The sequence below is a fragment of the Culex quinquefasciatus genome, chromosome 2, assembly GCF_015732765.1.
Source record: "Culex quinquefasciatus strain JHB chromosome 2, VPISU_Cqui_1.0_pri_paternal, whole genome shotgun sequence".
Classification (NCBI taxonomy): Eukaryota; Metazoa; Arthropoda; class Insecta; order Diptera; family Culicidae; genus Culex; species Culex quinquefasciatus.
The window spans coordinates 33,913,588-33,933,219 of record NC_051862.1 but is presented as its reverse complement, the minus strand read 5'-3'; the positions used below and the strand labels follow the sequence as shown (position 1 = coordinate 33,933,219).

At 36.6% G+C, this 19,632-nt stretch overlaps 1 protein-coding gene across 1 annotated transcript; it reads left to right on the top strand.

Moving 5' to 3' along the window:
- Window positions 1–1,699: 1,699 nt before the first annotated feature.
- LOC6045033 (fatty acyl-CoA reductase wat) lies at window positions 1,700–18,194 on the top strand. The gene is made up of 7 exons (XM_038257223.1): window positions 1,700–2,043; window positions 7,024–7,410; window positions 7,666–7,822; window positions 7,957–8,308; window positions 8,515–8,634; window positions 16,423–16,683; window positions 17,720–18,194. The coding sequence occupies exons 1-7, from the start codon at window positions 1,756–1,758 to the stop codon at window positions 17,835–17,837; spliced, it is 1,683 nt and encodes a 560-aa protein (XP_038113151.1). The 5' UTR covers window positions 1,700–1,755; the 3' UTR covers window positions 17,838–18,194.
- The last annotated feature ends 1,438 nt before the right edge of the window (window positions 18,195–19,632 follow it).

The following is a 19,632-nucleotide window of genomic DNA, read 5'->3' as shown; positions in this document are numbered from 1 at the left end:
TTTTCGCAAAAACCACTTTTTTTTCAAAAAGTCATATCTCCGCGCCATTTCATCCGATTTTAGCTGTTCTAGACGCAAAAGAAAGGTGATTAGTTTGGCTATTTGGGAAAAATAGTAAGAAGTTTCAAACATCTAGCCTAACAATTGAAAAGGTTGAATGAAAACATAAAATGCTGTTTTGAAGGTCTCGGGACCAAAGAGCCTATGTCTGAAAATATTTTTATCGGATTCTTCGGAAAATTTCACAAAACATTTCCAAAAATTTTGAAGTTATGTTTTCGATACTCTGAGATACGATTTAAAAAAAATAAAAACTGGGTTTTTCGACGCGCCACGCGCAAAAATGGGAAAATGACGAAATCGGGGAAAAATCGACTTTTTTTACTAAAACTGCGATAATTTTAAAATTTCAGCAATGACCTATACATGTTAGGGTATCAAAATTTTCGTTATTAAAAGATGCAACTTTTGGTACTAAACATCTATCCAGCTTTTTAAGCGAAAATGGCGTTCGAATGGAGAACGCCCGAAATTTCAAAACCACGCAGTGGTACCAGCATTACGTAAAAAGTGTGCCATGACATGACAGCCACATTTTTTTTCTAATGTTGGTGCTACTGCGCGATTTTGACATTTCGGACGTTCAACATTCGAACGCCACCTTCGCTTAAAAACCTGGATAGGGCATTGCTGAAATTTTAGAATTATCGCAATTTTAGTAAAAAAAGTCGATTTTTTCCCGTTTTCGTCATTATCCCATTTTTGCACGTGGCGCGTCGAAAAGCCCAGTTTTTATTTTCAAAAAATCGTATCTCAGAGTATCGAAAACATAACTTCACAATTTTTTGAGATGTAATGTGAAATTTTCCGAGGAATCCGATAAAAATAATTTCAGACATAGGCTCTTTGGAGAACGCCAAGGCAATGCTGTAGAGCGAATAATTTGATTTTTTGATTTTTTTTTTTGCTCTTTGGTCCCGAGACCTTCCAAACAGCATTTTAAGTTTTCATTCGACCTTTTCAAGTGTTAGGCTAGATTTTTGAAACCTCTTACCTACAATTTTTCCAAATAGCCAAACTAATCACCTTTCTTTTGCGTCTAGGACAGCTAAAATCGGATGAAATGGCGCGGAGATATGACTTTTTGAAAAAAGTGGTTTTTGCGAAAATCTACGAAAATTGTCATTTTTTGAACCACCCTAACACGGCGTAGGTCACCCTAATGGCCAAACGAAAAAATACGGGTCTAATTATTTCGGCCAAGGATCCCCCAGAAAAAAATTGAGCTCGATCGGAGAACTTTTTTTTAGAATCATGCTGTTTTCGTGGGGAATTGCTGCATAATGAAAATTGTTCGAGAACCCCCAATATATCGAACACAACTTTTTTCTTATCTGATTTAGTTGACACATTCCATTGGTTTAATTTTGCTGTTTAATATTCTGGAGACAATCTGAATCTATTCATTTGTCCTGATTTTCACTCAAATCTCTCCTAAACTAATAAATCCCACTCCAATCATTCCTATTTGCCTCAGCTCACTGGTGGGGTTCTCTACCAGGAACCCCGTTTTTGAATAATTCAAAGCAGGTACCACCCGAGAATGAACCCCTCTACACGGGGTGGTAAAACTTGACTGCGGTTTCATTCAGCACCTCCCAACGCCTTTGTAGGTCGTTGGGTTGCGCCTTATCGCCCATCGGTTCCAGTGCACTTCCGGGGTGCTCGCCGAGTGGTTGTTCGCCGAACTTAAACATGGTGACCGCGGCGTCGGTTTCCGCGGCAGAACGTTGTTCTTGGAGCAACAGCAGCAGCATCAGCAGCGATGGTGACCAAGAAGAGCCCGCCGGTGGTCAAGTAAACCGGGTGCTGGCCATGTACCACGATGCCACCGTACTCATCACTGGGGGGACCGGATTTCTGGGAAAAGTTCTGCTCGAGAAAGCGCTGCGGTGTTTGAACGTGCGGAAGATATTCCTGTTGATTCGCCGGAAGGATAACCTGAGTGCGCGGGAACGGTTGGTGCGGCTGTTGCAGGACCCGGTACGTGGTCGGGACGTTGTGATTTCTATCCGACCTACCATCGCTTCCCCAGAGTGGTTTGAAACTTTTCCAATAACATAAGTGTGATTCCACGCGTGTTGATTTGATCTAGATTGAATTTGCGCGCTCGTTGGGACTGGTGAACCGTTATCACCGTGGAATGTAAAAGTAAATTGAGTTTGAGCGCTCTGGGGATGAGCTAAATGATAGTCACGATAATTGGATATAATCAGCTGGTAAATTATGTCATGTGATAACAAGTTGGTTTAGTTTTGAAATTATGAGAAAAAAATATAGACGAGTCTTGATTTAAAAAATATAATGCGTTGAAAAAACATGGTACTATTAACGGAAAACGGTGAAATGACTTAAGATATGGACGATTTTTTGTATTTTTGAATCGGCCAAAACTTTGTGGGGGGCTGACCAAAGAAGCCATTTTGTGTCATTGGTTCACCCATACAAGTCTCCAAACAATTTTGGCAGCTGCCCATACGAAACTGGTTCGAAAATATGTATCTTATGAAGGAATTTCCTGATCGAGCTGGTGTCTTCGGTAAAGTTGTAGGTAATGATGCGGACTATTCAGAAAAATAGATACACGTGTGAGCAGGGATGGAATAATCGCGAAAAAAATCAATTTCGCTTGCGAACTTTTTTCACCTGCGAAAGAGAGAGGAGGCAAATCACGCAAAAAAAAAATCGCTCCCGAAATTCTTAAAGAAAATTAATCTGCTGATGATTTTTTGTGAATTTTCTTGTCAGCACCACTCAATAATATTTATTTCACTTTGTTTACACACATTGCCCATCTACAAAATGTGACAGGTCATTTTTCGACGTGTGACGTTACACTTGCAAGTGCAGTAGTGAAAAAGATGTTCTGCCGAATAATCAAGATGATGATTTTTTTAGATTCTTTTTACCGATCTTTCGTACGCGAGAGAGGAGAGCCATGCTCCATTCGGATTTTTTCTCTTGATGAACATCCATAGATTTTCTTTTGATGATGATTATTCCATCGCTGCGTGTGAGTGTGATAACGTGAACCCAATCAAAGTTCTGCCCTAGAATATCTTCCCTACTACATAAATAGCATAAAATGCTTGAAAAAAAAAAAAAAAAAAAAACTATCCCACATCTATTAGCTATTTCGAAGGTAATTTTTGCATTTTTTTCCTTCTGTGTCCAATTCGTTCTCCTTAGTACCAGTTAACTCTCTCCCCATTTCGAACAAATCAGCTGTTGAAAGGTAGTCCATATCTCAGCCCAGGATAACAACTGCACCAATGTAATTGTTAGAGCAACCTAATAAAATGAAATGAAAAAAAATATAACCTTGAAACATTAGCATTACGACGCTGTCGTGCTATCATGTCGAACGTCAAGGTATGTAGATTAGTGAGGTAAGGCGGGTTTTCAAGCTGTCAAAATAGTTAGTTAGCACGAAACTTGGATATTATATGGAGATTTACAGAAAAGTGAAAATTTGACCATTTTCGGGGAAAATAACACTGGATTTTTTTCTGTGGAGTTCTTAAGCATGTTGATAATTTTCGAAGAAAAGTCAAACAGTTCATTATTGTGATTTATTTTAGACTGGTTTTGATCAACAATTTAGAAGAATAATGAAGCTTGTCTCACTTTTCAGTCATTATGGACGAGAGAAAATGTGTCGAAAGGTGGTATTGCCAAAATTGGTATAGCACTGTATGCAAAAAAAAAAAACCTGTGGCTAAAATTTCCCGGAAGTTGGTGTTTATTTATTGGATTTTTTGTCAACAGTGAGATTCTTATGTGAAACTTCTTTTTTTGAAAGGTGCAAAGCGATCCGAGTTAATCCTGAAAAAGTTATTAGTGTTTTTAACAAGATTTTTAGCGTGATTTTTTTTTCACCAACCTAAATTTGTAATAGCCTTAAACCTTAACCGATTGGCTCTAAACTAGTATAGATGCTTAATTTGCCTGAGAAATCGAGCCAGGGATGTCTCTAAAATTTACTTAATTGTTTTCACGCTAATGGCCACAAAAAGTTTGATTTTAATTAAAACTCTCCAGTTTTCGATGTTTTTAAATAAAAAGGGGAAATCTACCCTTTCCAATCAAACACCTATCTTCGTCATATGGAGAGTTTGATGCTCGATTAAAGCTCCAAAAATACTATTTGGGCTATAAACTTACAAGCAACAGAACCGCCTCGAGTAAGCACGCAAATGTATGCCACTTACTGGCCAAAAAGATCACATTTAATGCATTTTTGATCATAATTTGTATTTTGCGAGACCACTTCTCATCATTTTGTTGACACACACAGTGACACACACGAGAATCCCTCAAACGCTTAATGAATATCGCCAAAATTATCTTTCACTTTCGTTTACTTTTTCACGGCGCTTAAGATATGAAATTGCTTCCATTTAACGGCAACATGTTCTTTTGATCATTAGTAAGGCACTCACTTGAAGAATAATCCCGAAAAATGTAATAAATTAGCAAGCGCCATCAAAAAAACAAACGCGCCAAGTCGTTTGACGTTTCAATTTTCACTTTGCATTCCAATCGAAGGCTGAAGAAAACCGAGCGAGAGACGAAGGCAAAAAGAACAAAGGCTGGCCGTCAACACCACCAGCAGCACAGCCAGCGATGCCAGGAAACTTTCCCTATGAATGCCACTATTAGTGAGTGTTCGTTTGAACTGTCAGCGCAAATGGCAACACTCGACAGAGTGCTGGAAGAAAAAAAAACTAAGCCGATATTAGTAAAATGGGCGTGGCCCAATGCATTCGCCTCGATTAGAATACCCTTGGGATTTTTTTTTTGTTAAATGCTTGGTAAAGAAATAGAATAACTTTTAGTGAAAGTGAAAATAAGCAGAAATGTTCACAAAAACTTGCTCTACTCGTTGGTGTACTTGGTTATAGTAAAATTCAAGGGAGACTCTAGATTATCCAGCATCATTCAAACACGACCGCTTATTAGGATTAAAATGGGTAGATTTCCCCATTTTGCAAATTCATAGTTGCAAATTCTGAAAATATTTTTTCTAAACAAAGTAAATTTCCTAAAAATGTGTCTAAGAAACAGATGTAGATGAATAAAGAATAAGCAAATTTTTATTTCAAAATCTCACTAAAACAGCCTTTTAAATGAGCAATTCCAGCCCAAAATGGATTTTTAGGTACTTTTTCACTTGACCCTCTAAGATATTAATTAAACTTTAAAAACATAAAGCCTTATAAAGTAATTTTTATGTTTTTGAAGCCAGTTGCCATCGAGAATGACATGTGAGAAGGGCGTTATATATTTAAATACTTTTGTTTTCCGTGATTTAAATATTGCTGCATCTCGAAGCCGTAGCATTTCATTAGGGTTATTCTCCGCCAACTCACACAGCAGTTGCCCCGACCCCTCATCAATTTGCGTGAAACTTTGTCATGAGGGGTAACTTTTGTTCCTGAGCACGAATTCGAGGCCCATTTACTGATATCTCGTGATGGAGGGACGGTACGACCCCTTCAATTTTTGACCATACGAAAAAAAAGGTGTTTTCAATAATTTGCAGCCTGAAACGGTGATGAGAAAGAAATTTGGTGTCAAAGAGACTTTTATGTAAAATTAGACGCCAGATTTGATGGCGTTCTCAGAATTCCGAAAAAACGTATTTTTCATCGAAGAAAACATTAAAAAAAGTTTTTAAAACTCTGCATTTTCCGTTACTCAACTGTAAATTTTTTTGGAACTTGTCATTTCATGGGAAATTTAAGGTTTTTTTTAACCCTGAAGGGTAATTTTTTAATTTAGAACATTTTTTTTTTACTTTAAAATTGTGTGTTTTTTTTTTACTTTGCAGGGTTAGTTTTTAGAGTGTAACAATGTTCTACAAAGTTGTAGAGCAGACAATTACAAAAAATATAATACATAAAGATAAGGGTTTTGACTATAGAGCAATTCCAGCTCAAATCAGGAATTTTTCCTTTTGTACTTTTGTACCCGACCCTCTCCGACTTCAATGAAACTTTGTAGACATGTTATCCTAGGCCTATATAAGCCATTTTTGTGTATATGGAGCCAATTGTATTCGAAAATAACATTTGAGAAGGGCGTAAATTATTTAAATATTGTTGTGTTTTGCAATTTAAATATTTCTGTATCTCGAAACCGTTGCAACATATCAAAAAGTGGTCAAAGAAAAATTTGCAGGAAATTAGACGGGCTTTCTGAAAAAATACACTGAAATAAAAACACACGCCACTTCTATGAGATTTTTGGATTTTTAAGTTTAAAAGTCAAATTTTAAAGTGATGTCCCGATTTTTGTTTTCATTAAAAGTTTTTGAGAAAATGGCCAGAGATGTTACAAAAAGACTGACGAAATATGCAGGATGATATGTCTCTCCTAAAAAAAAATACAAAAATCATTTACTAAAACTGTTTTTTTTTTTCAAAGTGGTCTAAACGTCAAAATAAAAAAAAACAGGAAGTGGGAATCGATTTGTCAGACAATTTTACATAAAAGTCTCCACATTGACCATTGTCCTATGTCCAATCTTTGGGAAGATACAGCGCACAAATTTGGGCCGAAATTTTAGTGAATGGCATTGTTTAGGTTTCAAATAAGATGTTAACATCAAAACTATCGATATTTTGTATAAATAATTGCTAGAATTTAAGGAAATCAGAACCAAAAAATTCTGCTTTGCCTTCCCGGTGCTTAGGATGCCTATGAAACATTTCAGCAGAAATGATTAATTTACTTGAAAAAAAACAAGAATTCGGTTTTCTAAACCATTTGAATTCAATAAATTTATATCCTTCCTCCCCTTCACCGTTCAGATTGTAAAATTTTTGTCTGCTAGATTTTTTTTTTCAAATTTAGACCTGGTACCCTGCTTCAAACAGTTCCTTGTTTTCAAAGTTGTTTTCATCCCGATTCTACCATTTCATCCATGTTTTGACACCTCATTAACGTCTCCCTTCGCAGGTCTTTGAGAAGGCACGCTCCTGCTATCCCAGCATGGATGCGCTCTACGCCAAGGTGGAGGCCGTCCAAATCGACCTGAACAACGGCACGACACTGTTCCCTCGGGACGACATGGGTGACGACGACACCAGCCCCATCGAGGAGCGCCTCCTGGCGGAAACCGAAATTATCTTCAACGTGCTGGCGTCCGTCAAATTCAACGAATCCATCCGGAACGCGTTGGCCACCAACGTGGGCGGTACGGGGAAGGTGCTGCAGTTGGCCAAACGGATGCCCCGGCTTCGGTCGGTGGTGCATGTGTCAACGCTGTACTCGAACTGCCACCGGACGGACATTGAGGAGCGCGTGTACGACGATATCCCGATGGATCATGGGATGATCCTGCAGGTAACACGGTTTTCCCGGGAAGTTTGATGTGATTACATTTTGTAATTATACAAACAAAAATTCAAAGAGTTGTGTTACCTTTCTTAGTAAAACAATTTAAATTAATTGAAATTTCCAAACTGAAATTTCGTTCCAAATGAAGATTACTCAGAACTCGCAGTCCTCCAATCTTTCCACAGAATTGATAATAATGAATTCAAGCAAAATGATGATGATATAACTTAGATTCTATGTATTTACCCACCCTACTCCAAGTTGACGAACGCGCTGAGCGAGCAGGAAATGGACAGGTTTCAGCACTGCTTTCTCGGACCGATGCCCAACACGTACACGTTCAGCAAGAAGTGCGCCGAAGTTATGATCCAGAAGGACTACTCGCAGCTGCCGATTGGAATCTTCCGGCCACCGATAGGTACTATACATTGAACTGACGGTTTTGATTGAGGAGTTCGGACTAGTGATTTAAGAGTCTTGTATTTGGTTGCATGGATTTTGATACTAATGAACGTCACTGCAAACCAAAATTCCTCCTGCTCTGATTCACAGTGATATCCACCTACCAGGAACCGATGCCCGGTTGGACGGACAACCTAAACGGTCCCTCCGGCGTGTGCATGTGGACGGTGAAGGGACTAATCCACACCATCTGGGGCGGCGCCGGCAAACGGGCCAACCTCGTTCCGGTGGACTACTGTGTCAACGGCATCATTGTGGCCGCATACGACATCTGGAGGAGAAGCCGGCGAAGGGTTGCGGGGGCGGCCAAAGCTGTCGAAGAAGAAAATAGCCAGCTGCTGCCCACGTACAACTACATGTATCCGGCGTTCAGTCTGACCTGGGGCAAGTACATGGACATGGTCCATCTGGGCTTCGAAAGTCGATTACATCAGATAGTGTGGTAAGTAATGATTGAATGACTCTTCGCTGGGAACAGGAGAAGGAGTTTTGTTTTACTCGTAATCAATATAGGGGAAATAAACCAGTTCGAAATTTTTCGCAAAAAATAAAACTTTGAAAGGGAAAACATGAGTCTCGTCTTCCATCGTCCATGGATCGAAAATCCTCTCCATTGTGCAAAGCTAATTCCTGTCACGTTGCTTCCAGGAACTACTCGTACATCATCACGTCGTACGGGCCACTTTTCCGGGCTCTGTCGTTTTGCTTTCACACCGTTCCTGCCTTTGTCCTTGATGTGGTGCAGCGGATTCGCCGAAAAAAGCCAATGTAAGTACGGTGTGCCGGTTTCCGGTGCTACGCCAGGGTGACCGGAATTATAACTTTAAATGATAAACATGTTTTTTTAAATTAAGTAACACTGTTATATTACCCTAAATCAATTTAATATCATTTAAATTAAAAATCATTTAAAAAAAATCAATTTAGGTTTCCACTGGTCACCATATAATTCCTGTTTCAGATTAAATGACTATTAAATTACATTTTTGTTTTCCTTGCTTTTTTTGTACCAGATTGAAGACTGGAAACGTTGAGTGATTCTGGTTTTTCATGGGTAAATCTTGAAAAACAGGATACAGAGTTTTTTCATTAGAAGAACTTGCACGAGATGTGGATGTTAATCAATTCGTCATGATACAACTTAAGCAATTTTTCATACATATGTAAGCAATATCAGATCATCTGTTTAACATTCCAACTCTCAAGGCTCCAAAAAGTTGGAACGGTACCTCAACTCGCTGGTTCTCAACCAATCCAGACGAATCTTTTTTCCAGTGATTTGATGATCCTAGAGCTTTACTGAACTACTGAAATTTGATCAAATATGTATTTTTTGCATTTAAAACATTGTTGTAACTTTTTTCAACGCGTAAAAAAATTGCCAAAAATTCCGCGGAGGTAGTCGGTTTAAAAAAAAGGTGGATCGATGTTTTCGGATGCAACAATCACAGGTTTGTTCGAATCAAATTCTGCAAAATTTCAGGATCATCTGGACATTTTTACAAATCACTGGAAACAGGAATCCTCCCGAGTTACCGTTACAACTTTTTTGGGAGGCTTGGGCGTTCCAGTGTTAAGAGATATTCTCCTTAGTATAAGCAATTTTTTGTTAGTTTAATTTTTGTATTTTTTTTTTCAATTGAATAAACCTTCACTGAAAAAAATAAAAGTACCAAATTCCTAAATTCTAGGAATTTTGGCTCCTTTCCTTATTAAGTACCGTAAACTGGGGTGACTTTGATAGCCCGGGGTGACATTGATGGAAATTTGATTTGGCCACTAATTTTGATACATCCAATGTAACAGTCATATTTTTGCATATATGTTCGATAATAAGCTATCCCTTAATGTTTGCATACTCAAAATTCTTAAAAATGTTTAGATATTAATTTGACGGGCATTTGAAAAACCTATCAAAGCCACCCCGGGCTATCAAAGTCACCCCAGTTTACGGTAATCCAAAAACCCGAATACTAAATAAGGAAAAGAGGCAAATTACCTAGAATAAAGGAATTTGGTACTATTTTTTTTTATTTCTGTGTTTGCTTTCATAAAAAAACAACATTTTGCATGAATAGTTCGACCATATAATTTTTTTTCTTATTTTTTTAGCATCAAATTCGAGTTCTTTTAAATGAGAAATGCACTTGAGCAATTCTCTACGAAGACGGTCTTTTTCAATTTGAATTTTTGTATTTTTTAATCCGGCTGAAACATTATTGGTAACTTCGGTATGCCCAACGAAGCCATTTTGTATCGCATGTTCATATAATTTTCGATACAAATTTGGCAGCTGTCCATACAAAAATTATGTTTGAAAATTCAAAAATCAGTATCTTTTGAAGAAATGTTTTGATCACCTTGGTGTCTTCGGAAAAGTTGTAGATATGGATACGGACTACACTGGAAAAAACTGATACACGGTAAAAATGTTTTTGGTGATTTTTTATTTAACTTTTTATCACTAAAACTTGATTTGCAAAATAAAACTATTTTTAATTATTTTTATTTTTTAATATGTTTTAGAGGACATCAAATGCCAACTTTTCAGAAACTTCCAGGTTGTGCAAAAAATCTATGACCGAGTTATGAATTTTTGAATCAATACATATTTTTTTCAAAAAATCGAAATATTGGTCCCAAAAATTTGTTCACTTCATTTTTCGATGTAAAATCCTGTGAAATTTTGATAAAGTGCACCATTTTCACGTTAAATACATTTGAGCAATTCACTACAAAATCGGTCGTTTTTCTTCAATTTTAATTTTTTGTATTTTTTAATCCGGCTTAAACTTTTTTGGTGCCTTCGGTATGCCCAAATAAGCCATTTTGCATCATTAGTTTGTCCATATAATTTTCCATACAAATTTGGCAGCTGTCCATACAAAAATGATATGTGAAAATTCAAAAAATTGTATCTTTTGAAGAAATTTATTGATCGATTTGGTGTCTTCAGCAAAGTTTTTGATATGGATACGGACTACACCGGAAAAAAATGATACACGGTAAAAATTTTTTTGATCATTTTCTATTTAACTTTTATTTCTAAAACTTGATTTGCAAAAAACACTATTTTTATTTTTTTTTATTTTTTGATATGCTTTAGAGGACATCAAATGTCAACTTTTAAGAAATTTCCAGGTTTTGCAAAAAATAATTGACCGAGTCATGAATTTTTGAATCAATACTGATTTTTTCAAAAAATCGAAAAATTGGTCGCAAAAATTTCTCAACTTCATTTATCGATGTAAAATCTAATTTGCAATCAAAAAGTACTCCAGTGAAATTTTGATTAAGTGCACCGTTTTCAAATTAAATCCATTTTTAGGTGACTTTTTTGAAAATAGTTGTAGTTTTTCATTTTTTTTAGTGGGTGTGCACTAGGGTGGTACGTTTTTCAAAAAGTTCTCGGATCAAGTTTTAGTATGGTTCCCCTTGTAGGGCATGCCCATAGGGACTTTCATGCCAAATATCAGCTCATTTGGTTGTAAACTGGCTGCGCGCATCAGGGTTAAAGTTTAAATGGGAATTACTATGGGAAAATTGGAAATTTTGTTCAAACGCTCCTACAGGTCTGGGAAAATAACGCGCCAACTTCTGGTAGGTCAGGCATATGGTGAATGGTCTGGAGAACACTTTTCCCGAAGAGAGCATATGGATTCGTTGTCCCTAGACCTGGCGCATCGGCAAACAATTCGATGTCTCCGAAATCAACGGTTTTCCCCCAAAAAGCATCAAATTTTCCTTAGCATGCTATGAAAGCTTGATGAACACCGCGACGCCATACGTCAGGCAGCTACCACGTGGTTGAAATATTTGCAAAAAAATACAAATTTGCTATGCAACGATTCTGAATTCGACTAAATAATATCAGGATTGCTCGAAATGATCATTTTCTAGTTAAAAGAAGGTTTGCAATTGAATATTCCAGCCGTTTCTCACCCACGTGGTAGCTGTCTGACGTATGGCGTCGCGGTGTTCATCAAGCTTTCATCAAGGTTACTCTAAGACTCTCTTACAGTAACCTTGAGCTTTCATAGCATGCTAAGGAAAATTTTATGCTTTTTCAGGGGAAAACCGTTGATTCCGGAGATATCGGATTGTTTGCCGATGCGCCAGGTCTAGGGACAACGAATCCATATGCTCTCTTCGGGAAAAGTGTTCTCCAGACCATTCACCATATGCCTGACCGTACCAGAAGTTGGCGCGTTATTTTCCCAGACCTGTAGGAGCGTTTGAACGAAATTTCCAATTTTCCCATAGTAATTCCCATTTAAACTTTAACCCTGATGCGCGCAGCCAGTTTACAGCCAAATGAGCTGATATTTGGCATGAAAGTCCCTATGGGCATGCCCTACAAGGGGAACCATACTAAAACTTGATCCGAGAACTTTTTGAAAAACGTACCCACCCTAGTGTGCACCCACTTTTTAAACAAATATTTTTGAAATCTGAAAAAATTCTCGATATTTTGCTTTTTTGAACTTTGTTAATACGATCCTTAGTTGCTGAAATATTGCCATGCAAAGATTGAAAAACAGGAAAATTGATGTTTTCGAAGTCTCACCCAAATAACCAACCATTTTCTAATGTCGATATCACAGCAAGTAATGGTCCGATTTACAATGTTAAAATATGAAACATTCGTGAAATTTTCCGATCTTCTCGAAAAAAATATTTTTTATCAAACCAAGACAAACTTTTTAAAAGGTTGTTATATTAAATGTTTGGCCCTTTTAAAATGTTAGTATTGATTTGAAAATTGATTTTTTTTAAAGATCGGAAATTTTCAAGAATGTTATATTTTATTATTGTTATTCGAATCATTAGTTGCTGTGATATCGACGTTAGAAAATGGTGGGTTGTTTGGGTGAGACTTGGAAAACATCAATTCTCATGTTTGAAACCGTTGCATGGCAATTTTTAAGCAACTAAGGGTCGTATCAACAAAGTTCATAAAAGCAAAGCATAAAGAATTTTCTCAGCTTTTCAAAATATTTTTTTTTTCAAAAGTGGGCAAACATAGGCACTAATTTTAATAAATGAAAAGCTTCGAATATTTATTTCAAAAAAGTCACCTAAAAATAGTTATAACTTGAAAACGGTGCACTTCATCAAAATTTCACTGAAATAGTTTATGATTGAAAATTTGATTTTACATCGAATAATGAAGTGGACAAATTTTTGCGACCAATATTTGGATTTTTTGAAGAAATCAATAATGATTCAAAAAATTCATAACTCGGTCAAAGATGATTTGCACAACCTGGAAATTTCTGAAAAGTTGACATTTGATGCCTTTTACACCTAAATTACAAAGCTCAAGAAAAAGGGGAAGTTTCCATGTAAACTCTCCCTTTTTCTCGAGCTTGGAAGTTTAGGTGTTAAAACATATCAGAAAAAAATTAAATTAGTTTTTTATTGCAAATCAAGTTTTAGTGACAAAAAGTGAAATAAATATTAAAAAAAAATTTATCGCGTATAATTTTTTTCAGTGTAGTCCGTATCTATGCCTACAACTTTGCCAAAGACACCATATCGATCAAAAAATTCCTTCAAAAGATACAGATTTTTGAGTTTTCGTATATCATTTTGTATGGACAGCTACCAAATTTGTTTGGAAAAGTACATGGACAAACCAATGAGGCAAAATGGCTTCTTTGGGCATACCAAAGTCATAAAAAAAGTTTCTGCCGGATTAAAAAATACAAAAAAACGTATTGGTCAGCTGCAAGTTTTGTGTTTTTAAACAAAACAAAAATAGTTTTTTTAATCGTGATTTAGCGCATTCTAATAGCTTGTGTGAAGAGTCAAATTATGTTTTTTTAATTAAATTAAATATGTCTTTATTGAACTTTCTTATAATAATTACATTTCATTTACATTCTAAGTGGTATGGCTACATGCTCTTCATCTTTGTTATATTTTTCGTTTTCTTATTAACTGTTCACATTTATTTATTTACTTCAAATTGTTTTACATTTTTGCATTGAATCGAATACATTTGGGTAAAAAAGAGAAAAAAAATCACTTTAACAACTAATCCTAACTTAAAATTAAAAAAGTAAATTCATTGAAATATTCAAAATCATTAGAACGAGTAAACTACGAACTGTATTTTAAGATAAATCCTCCAAGCGTTCTTACTTGATCCTGGCGAGTTTTGCAACCACGCAGTGTTGTTGTCATCTCGATGAAAATTTTCAGAAGTTCTTGTGGTGAAAACAGGTCACTACTGCCTTCATCCGTTGATGCTGGTTGGTTTTCCTCGGTTGCTGACTGAAGCCAGGAGGTGTTGTATTCTCTGCTACTTTTTGCCGCTGATTCAACGGCAATGGCTGCAGATTTGGAACCACTCGAACAGATCCTGCTTCTGGTGACGCCAAAGCAGGAAAATTTACGTCCGTGTATGCTGGTGGTGTTTTGCGACGATTTGGTTGGTGCCTCGTCGTCGCTTGCTGCCGAATTTTCACAAACTCAGCACGTTTTGGGCAGCTTCGATTCTTGGTCGAATGGTCGCCGCCGCAATTGAAGCATTTGGCTTCAATGTTCTCGTTGATGGTTTCGCAAGCTTGTGTTTTGTGCTCCCCTCCACAGGTTGCACAACGACTCTTGATGAAACAGTTCCTTCCACCATGTCCAAACTGCAAACAGTTCGAACACTGTGTCACGTCACGGTGCACTGGACGATAACGTTCCCAAGTCACGATGATGTTGCAAATTGCCCGAACTGCTTTCAGCTCAGACGGCGTTGTCGATCCTTTCTCGAGATGAACCAGGTACAGTTGATCACGATACTTGATGTCCTTGTTGTGTCTCGTCATCTTGAAGACTTCGATCACGTTCAACTTAAGAGTTTTGAGCTCTTCTTTCAGCACATTCACATCCATGTCGTACAGGCCTCGGAGGACCTGTTTCATGGGGCGTTTACCTGGATCGTCATGGCTGTAGTATTCAATCTTTGTGTTGTTCAGGAAATCCCGGACGTAGTTGTAATCCTTTCTGGTAGGTAGCAGAATTTTGAGTCCATCAGCACACAAGCGAATGGAAGCTCGTAAAGCACCAGATTTGATAAATCCGGTCAGCCACTTTCGCACCGAATCCGATGACGATGTTTTCACAAAAATGGGTGGCAACTTTTCCCGTCGTTCAAATTCTTCCTTCTCGCTCACGTCCACAGGGAGGGTAGCGAACTGGTTTCAGACAATTTTGAGCGTCCTTGCTCAAACTGCCTGGCTTTGCAGGTAGCGCTTCGGCATTCTTTAGCTTCTTCAAATCTGCCGATCCTGCTGGTGAGGACCGCCTCTTTTTCTTGCCCTGAGGCATTTTTGCACTTTTTAAGCACTTTTTTGGTTTGTGAGGGACGCACGTCTGACTCGCTTCTCTGCTGATCGCAGACTAGTCAAATTATGTTTTTTTTCTGAGGAGACAATATTTACAACTTTGCAGAAAACTTAAATTTGACCAGATATTGCATAGCATTTCGGGTCTGTATCACGCTGTAGGGGAATCCGCAATGTTCAATTCAAAATCTTAGATAATTTGATGCCAAGACATGAATTTAATTAGATATCGGAATATTTTAATTGCCTTTTTGTAAGGACAACTGCCAACATTATTTGATGATTTGTATGAACTTTGGTTACAGAAGGCAAAGTTCAAAGTTTTATCCAAATTTAAAAAAATGCAAATAAAAAAATGCAAAAAAAGCGCTGATTCCTGCAATAATTGCTCAATACAAGTTTTAACTGGTTTCCTTATAATTTTCGTGTCAGATCAAACGACTTCAAATGGATTTTTCTTAAAATGGGGTTTTAATTCATTTCATCAAGTGCACTGGAATTCAGTAGACGATAAAAGGATAACAGGAAACAGTGCTTGTGTAGAATTCAATACGTTGTGTTTATTTGATGTTTGTGAGTTTACTTTTAATGGATTTGGTGTTGAATGCTGCCAGAATCTTGAGTTTCAATGTGTGTGTAGAAAAATCAATAAATTTTATGAAGCCCAACCGAAACGTGACTAAGAAACCTTTATTAGAAAATAATACACAAAACCGAACGAGGGTCTGAACAACTTTTAGATTTTTTATTAGTTGACCGAGTTGGTCAATAACTCAATGAATGATTTCCGTCGAAAAGCAAAACATTTACCGGACCTTCTTCAAATCAAATCATCTTTTTTGGCTCATCCGGTCTGGAATGTTTTCCCAATTTCAAACCATCTGGCATCGGCAGGCACTTGGGCACGCATAGCTTTGACAAAAGCTCAACCAATTTTCTCCACTCCAACTCCATTTACTTCATCGGAGTGGATGGCTTTCCGTTGAACAAGGTTGAACTTTTTTGACATCTGCGTCACCGTCAGTACATTCGATAAGCTCACTGTCGGCTGGTAATCAATAACGATTTAATCAGCGATAAAATAAAGAAAGTTAACTTGTGATGAATGGTGTTAGATTGAAGGAAAAAGTAATTCCAAAAGTTTTCTCTTTCTCTTCTTCTGTACAGTAATTAATGATGATGTGGCTTATCTTGTACACATTTTTTTTTGCAGCTATCGAAAGGCCATGCAGAAGACAGGTCGGTTCCTGGAGCTTATGTCCTACTTTGGCACTCGTGAGTGGACCATCGCCAACGAGAACGTTCGAAGACTGCGAGGGTTGCTGTCCGCGGACGAGAGCCGGCTGCTCGAATTCGACATGGGCACCATCAACTGGGCGGAGTACTTCCGGACGTACATCCCCGGCATCCGGCGTTACTGGTTCCGGGAGGGGGCAGTTCGCGGGGATCGATGGAAACCAGCGGCGAACAGGAGGTACGAGGGTGGTGTAGACAGATTGGATTATCTTTGGTTAAGCTACTGTAAGGGGATTATTTTTTCGCTGGTTCCCAGAATTTTACCATGTAATTAAACCTAAAAATCATAAAATCATAAAATCATAAAATCATAAAATCATAAAATCATAAAATCATAAAATCATAAAATCATAAAATCATAAAATCATAAAATCATAAAATCATAAAATCATAAAATCATAAAATCATAAAATCATAAAATCATAAAATCATAAAATCATAAAATCATAAAATCATAAAATCATAAAATCATAAAATCATAAAATCATAAAATCATAAAATCATAAAATCATAAAATCATAAAATCATAAAATCATAAAATCATAAAATCATAAAATCATAAAATCATAAAATCATAAAATCATAAAATCATAAAATCATAAAATCATAAAATCATAAAATCATAAAATCATAAAATCATAAAATCATAAAATCATAAAATCATAAAATCATAAAATCATAAAATCATAAAAGCATAAAATCATAAAATCATAAAATCATAAAATCATAAAATCATAAAATCATAAAATCATAAAATCATAAAATCATAAAATCATAAAATCATAAAATCATAAAATCATAAAATCATAAAATCATAAAATCATAAAATCATAAAATCATAAAATCATAAAATCATAAAATCATAAAATCATAAAATCATAAAATCATAAAATCATAAAATCATAAAATCATAAAATCATAAAATCATAAAATCATAAAATCATAAAATCATAAAATCATAAAATCATAAAATCATAAAATCATAAAATCATAAAATCATAAAATCATAAAATCATAAAATCATAAAATCATAAAATCATAAAATCATAAAATCATAAAATCATAAAATCATAAAACCATAAAATCATAAAATCTTACAAAAAACCATTCCTTTGCCAATTCAACAAACCTCATAACTAACAAACAGAATTGACTCGACATGGTAAGTAAACAAGTGCACATTTTAATTAAACTTTTTCTCCTCTTCGTTTCAGGTTCCATTTCATGAAAAGGCTCGTCCAAAAGCTGGTGTGGATCTGGGTCTGCCTGCGGATGACCCGTGTCACGTCCAAGTTTGTGGCGGAAAATTTGTTTGCACTTTTGATTGCATAACGCTGCTCCCTCCCCCTCACAGCTCCCGGCCGGAAAAGCCAACAAATTGTGCAAAATGAAAGAGGTGGTTGCACCACAGTGGTCGGATAAGTGGGATGGAAAAGTTGGAAAAGTTGGAAGTTTCGGTGTTTTGTGTGTGTGTGTGGATATCCACTGGATAAAAACAGTTCGTTTAGTGTTTCAATGTGGACAGTTTTGTGTCAATAGTGAAGTTTTCATGTTGAATTTAGAGAAATTGGAATCCATATACATATTGACTGTCAACAACGGTAAACTAAATAGTTTCCGTCAACTGTATTGTGATTTTGAAAGGTATGGAGTTGAATAAAAAAAAAATGATGTTCGATGAATTGTGTAGAGAGGATGTTTTTGTTTTGTTGAAATATTGAAAAAATATTTTGCTTTCACATAAAAATATGTTTGTGACGTTGAATCGATAAAACCCGAAATTTATTTCGACTTTTAAATTAATTTTAAACAATAGACAATTAATTTTTTTTTTTTTAATTTATTTTTTTTCTTTTTTTTTCTGTTTTTGTTTATTTTCAATATTTTATACAATAATCGTTACATAATCGTTACATTACTACCAACTTTCATCATCTGTATACGCTTCCCTTATAGGCGATCTCGATCGTGATCTTCTTCCCTTTGTAAGGTGGTATAGCTAACTGCTCAGGTTTATACTTTGTTCTGGTAACTTGATTATTTGCTCCATGAATACTTTCTTTTCCTTTCCATTGAATAACCTGTGCTGCTTGTTTTCCCTTTTCTGCTTCTACTCTCTTGTCAATAACTTCTGATCCCTTTCCGTTGACGACTACCTGCTTCGAATCCTTTTGTTGCGATTCCACTGTACCTTCAATCAAAACTTCCGTAAATGAGCTTCCTGTTACCTCCGCTGCTGGTTCTTTCATCACAATTTCACTTTTTCTTGGACAGCCTGCTTTCAGGTGACCCAATTCCCCACACTTGAAACATTTGTTCTTCAAACCATCATAATAAATCCGGGATTCCACGTGCTGGATGCGAAGCTTTGCCGGAATTTCCGACATAACCTCCATCAGCAGACCTCGAACTCCATTCCAAATAGGAAAACCAGTATCCTCCGCAAACCGCTCCCTCACCTGATGGTGGATTTTTCCAAATTTGCCCATCGCTTCCGCAATCTGACCATCCTCAACCTCTGGAGGCAAACCGAAAATTCGAACATATTTAAATGCACCCGACGCCTCAAATATGCTCACGTGTGCCGTTTTTCCATCCGCGTAAGTGAAAATTTCTTGAGGTCCCAGCTTTTGCAAAGCTTTGCGCATCAGAAGCACCGATTGGAACCGGACGAAAACGCTATAATTTTCGCGGTACATCGCGCTCAACTCAGCTGCGCTCCATCGTTTAACCTTGAAGAAATTGAAGATTTCTTCATTGGTAGGGTTTCGACCTTGAGATCCAAAATTAATCTTTATCGTTGCTTCCTTTCTCGGCTCCATTGTTCTGCGCAACAATGCCCAGAACACAATAGCAGTACTTTCACACTTTTTTGTCCAGCTTCCTTTAAACACGTCCGAACCTCTTGAGCTGCGTCGACGAACTGTGTTATTAAACTCTATCTTTATTTTATTTTAATTTTGAGATTTTTCACCAAAAGTTTATCCATTTTGCATTTTAGAACATTTGTTGTATCCATGCACCTATTTTAGTTTAAGTACATTTTTTGGGGTACGGTTTAGTTTTGTGTTTTTCTTTGTTTATACATCAAAGTTTCGGATTATCTGCTCTACAACTTTGTACAACA

What these genes read in the sequence shown, in the direction of transcription:
- LOC6045033 (XM_038257223.1), top strand. Translation starts at nt 1,756, where the DNA reads ATGGTGACCGCGGCGTCGGTTTCCGCGGCAGAACGTTGTTCTTGGAGC. An exon ending in AATCTTCCGGCCACCGATAG is followed by an intron (nt 7,823 to 7,956) that starts GTACTATACATT and finishes TCTGATTCACAG; the next exon opens with TGATATCCACCTACCAGGAA. An exon ending in AAACCAGCGGCGAACAGGAG is followed by an intron (nt 16,684 to 17,719) that starts GTACGAGGGTGG and finishes TCTTCGTTTCAG; the next exon opens with GTTCCATTTCATGAAAAGGC.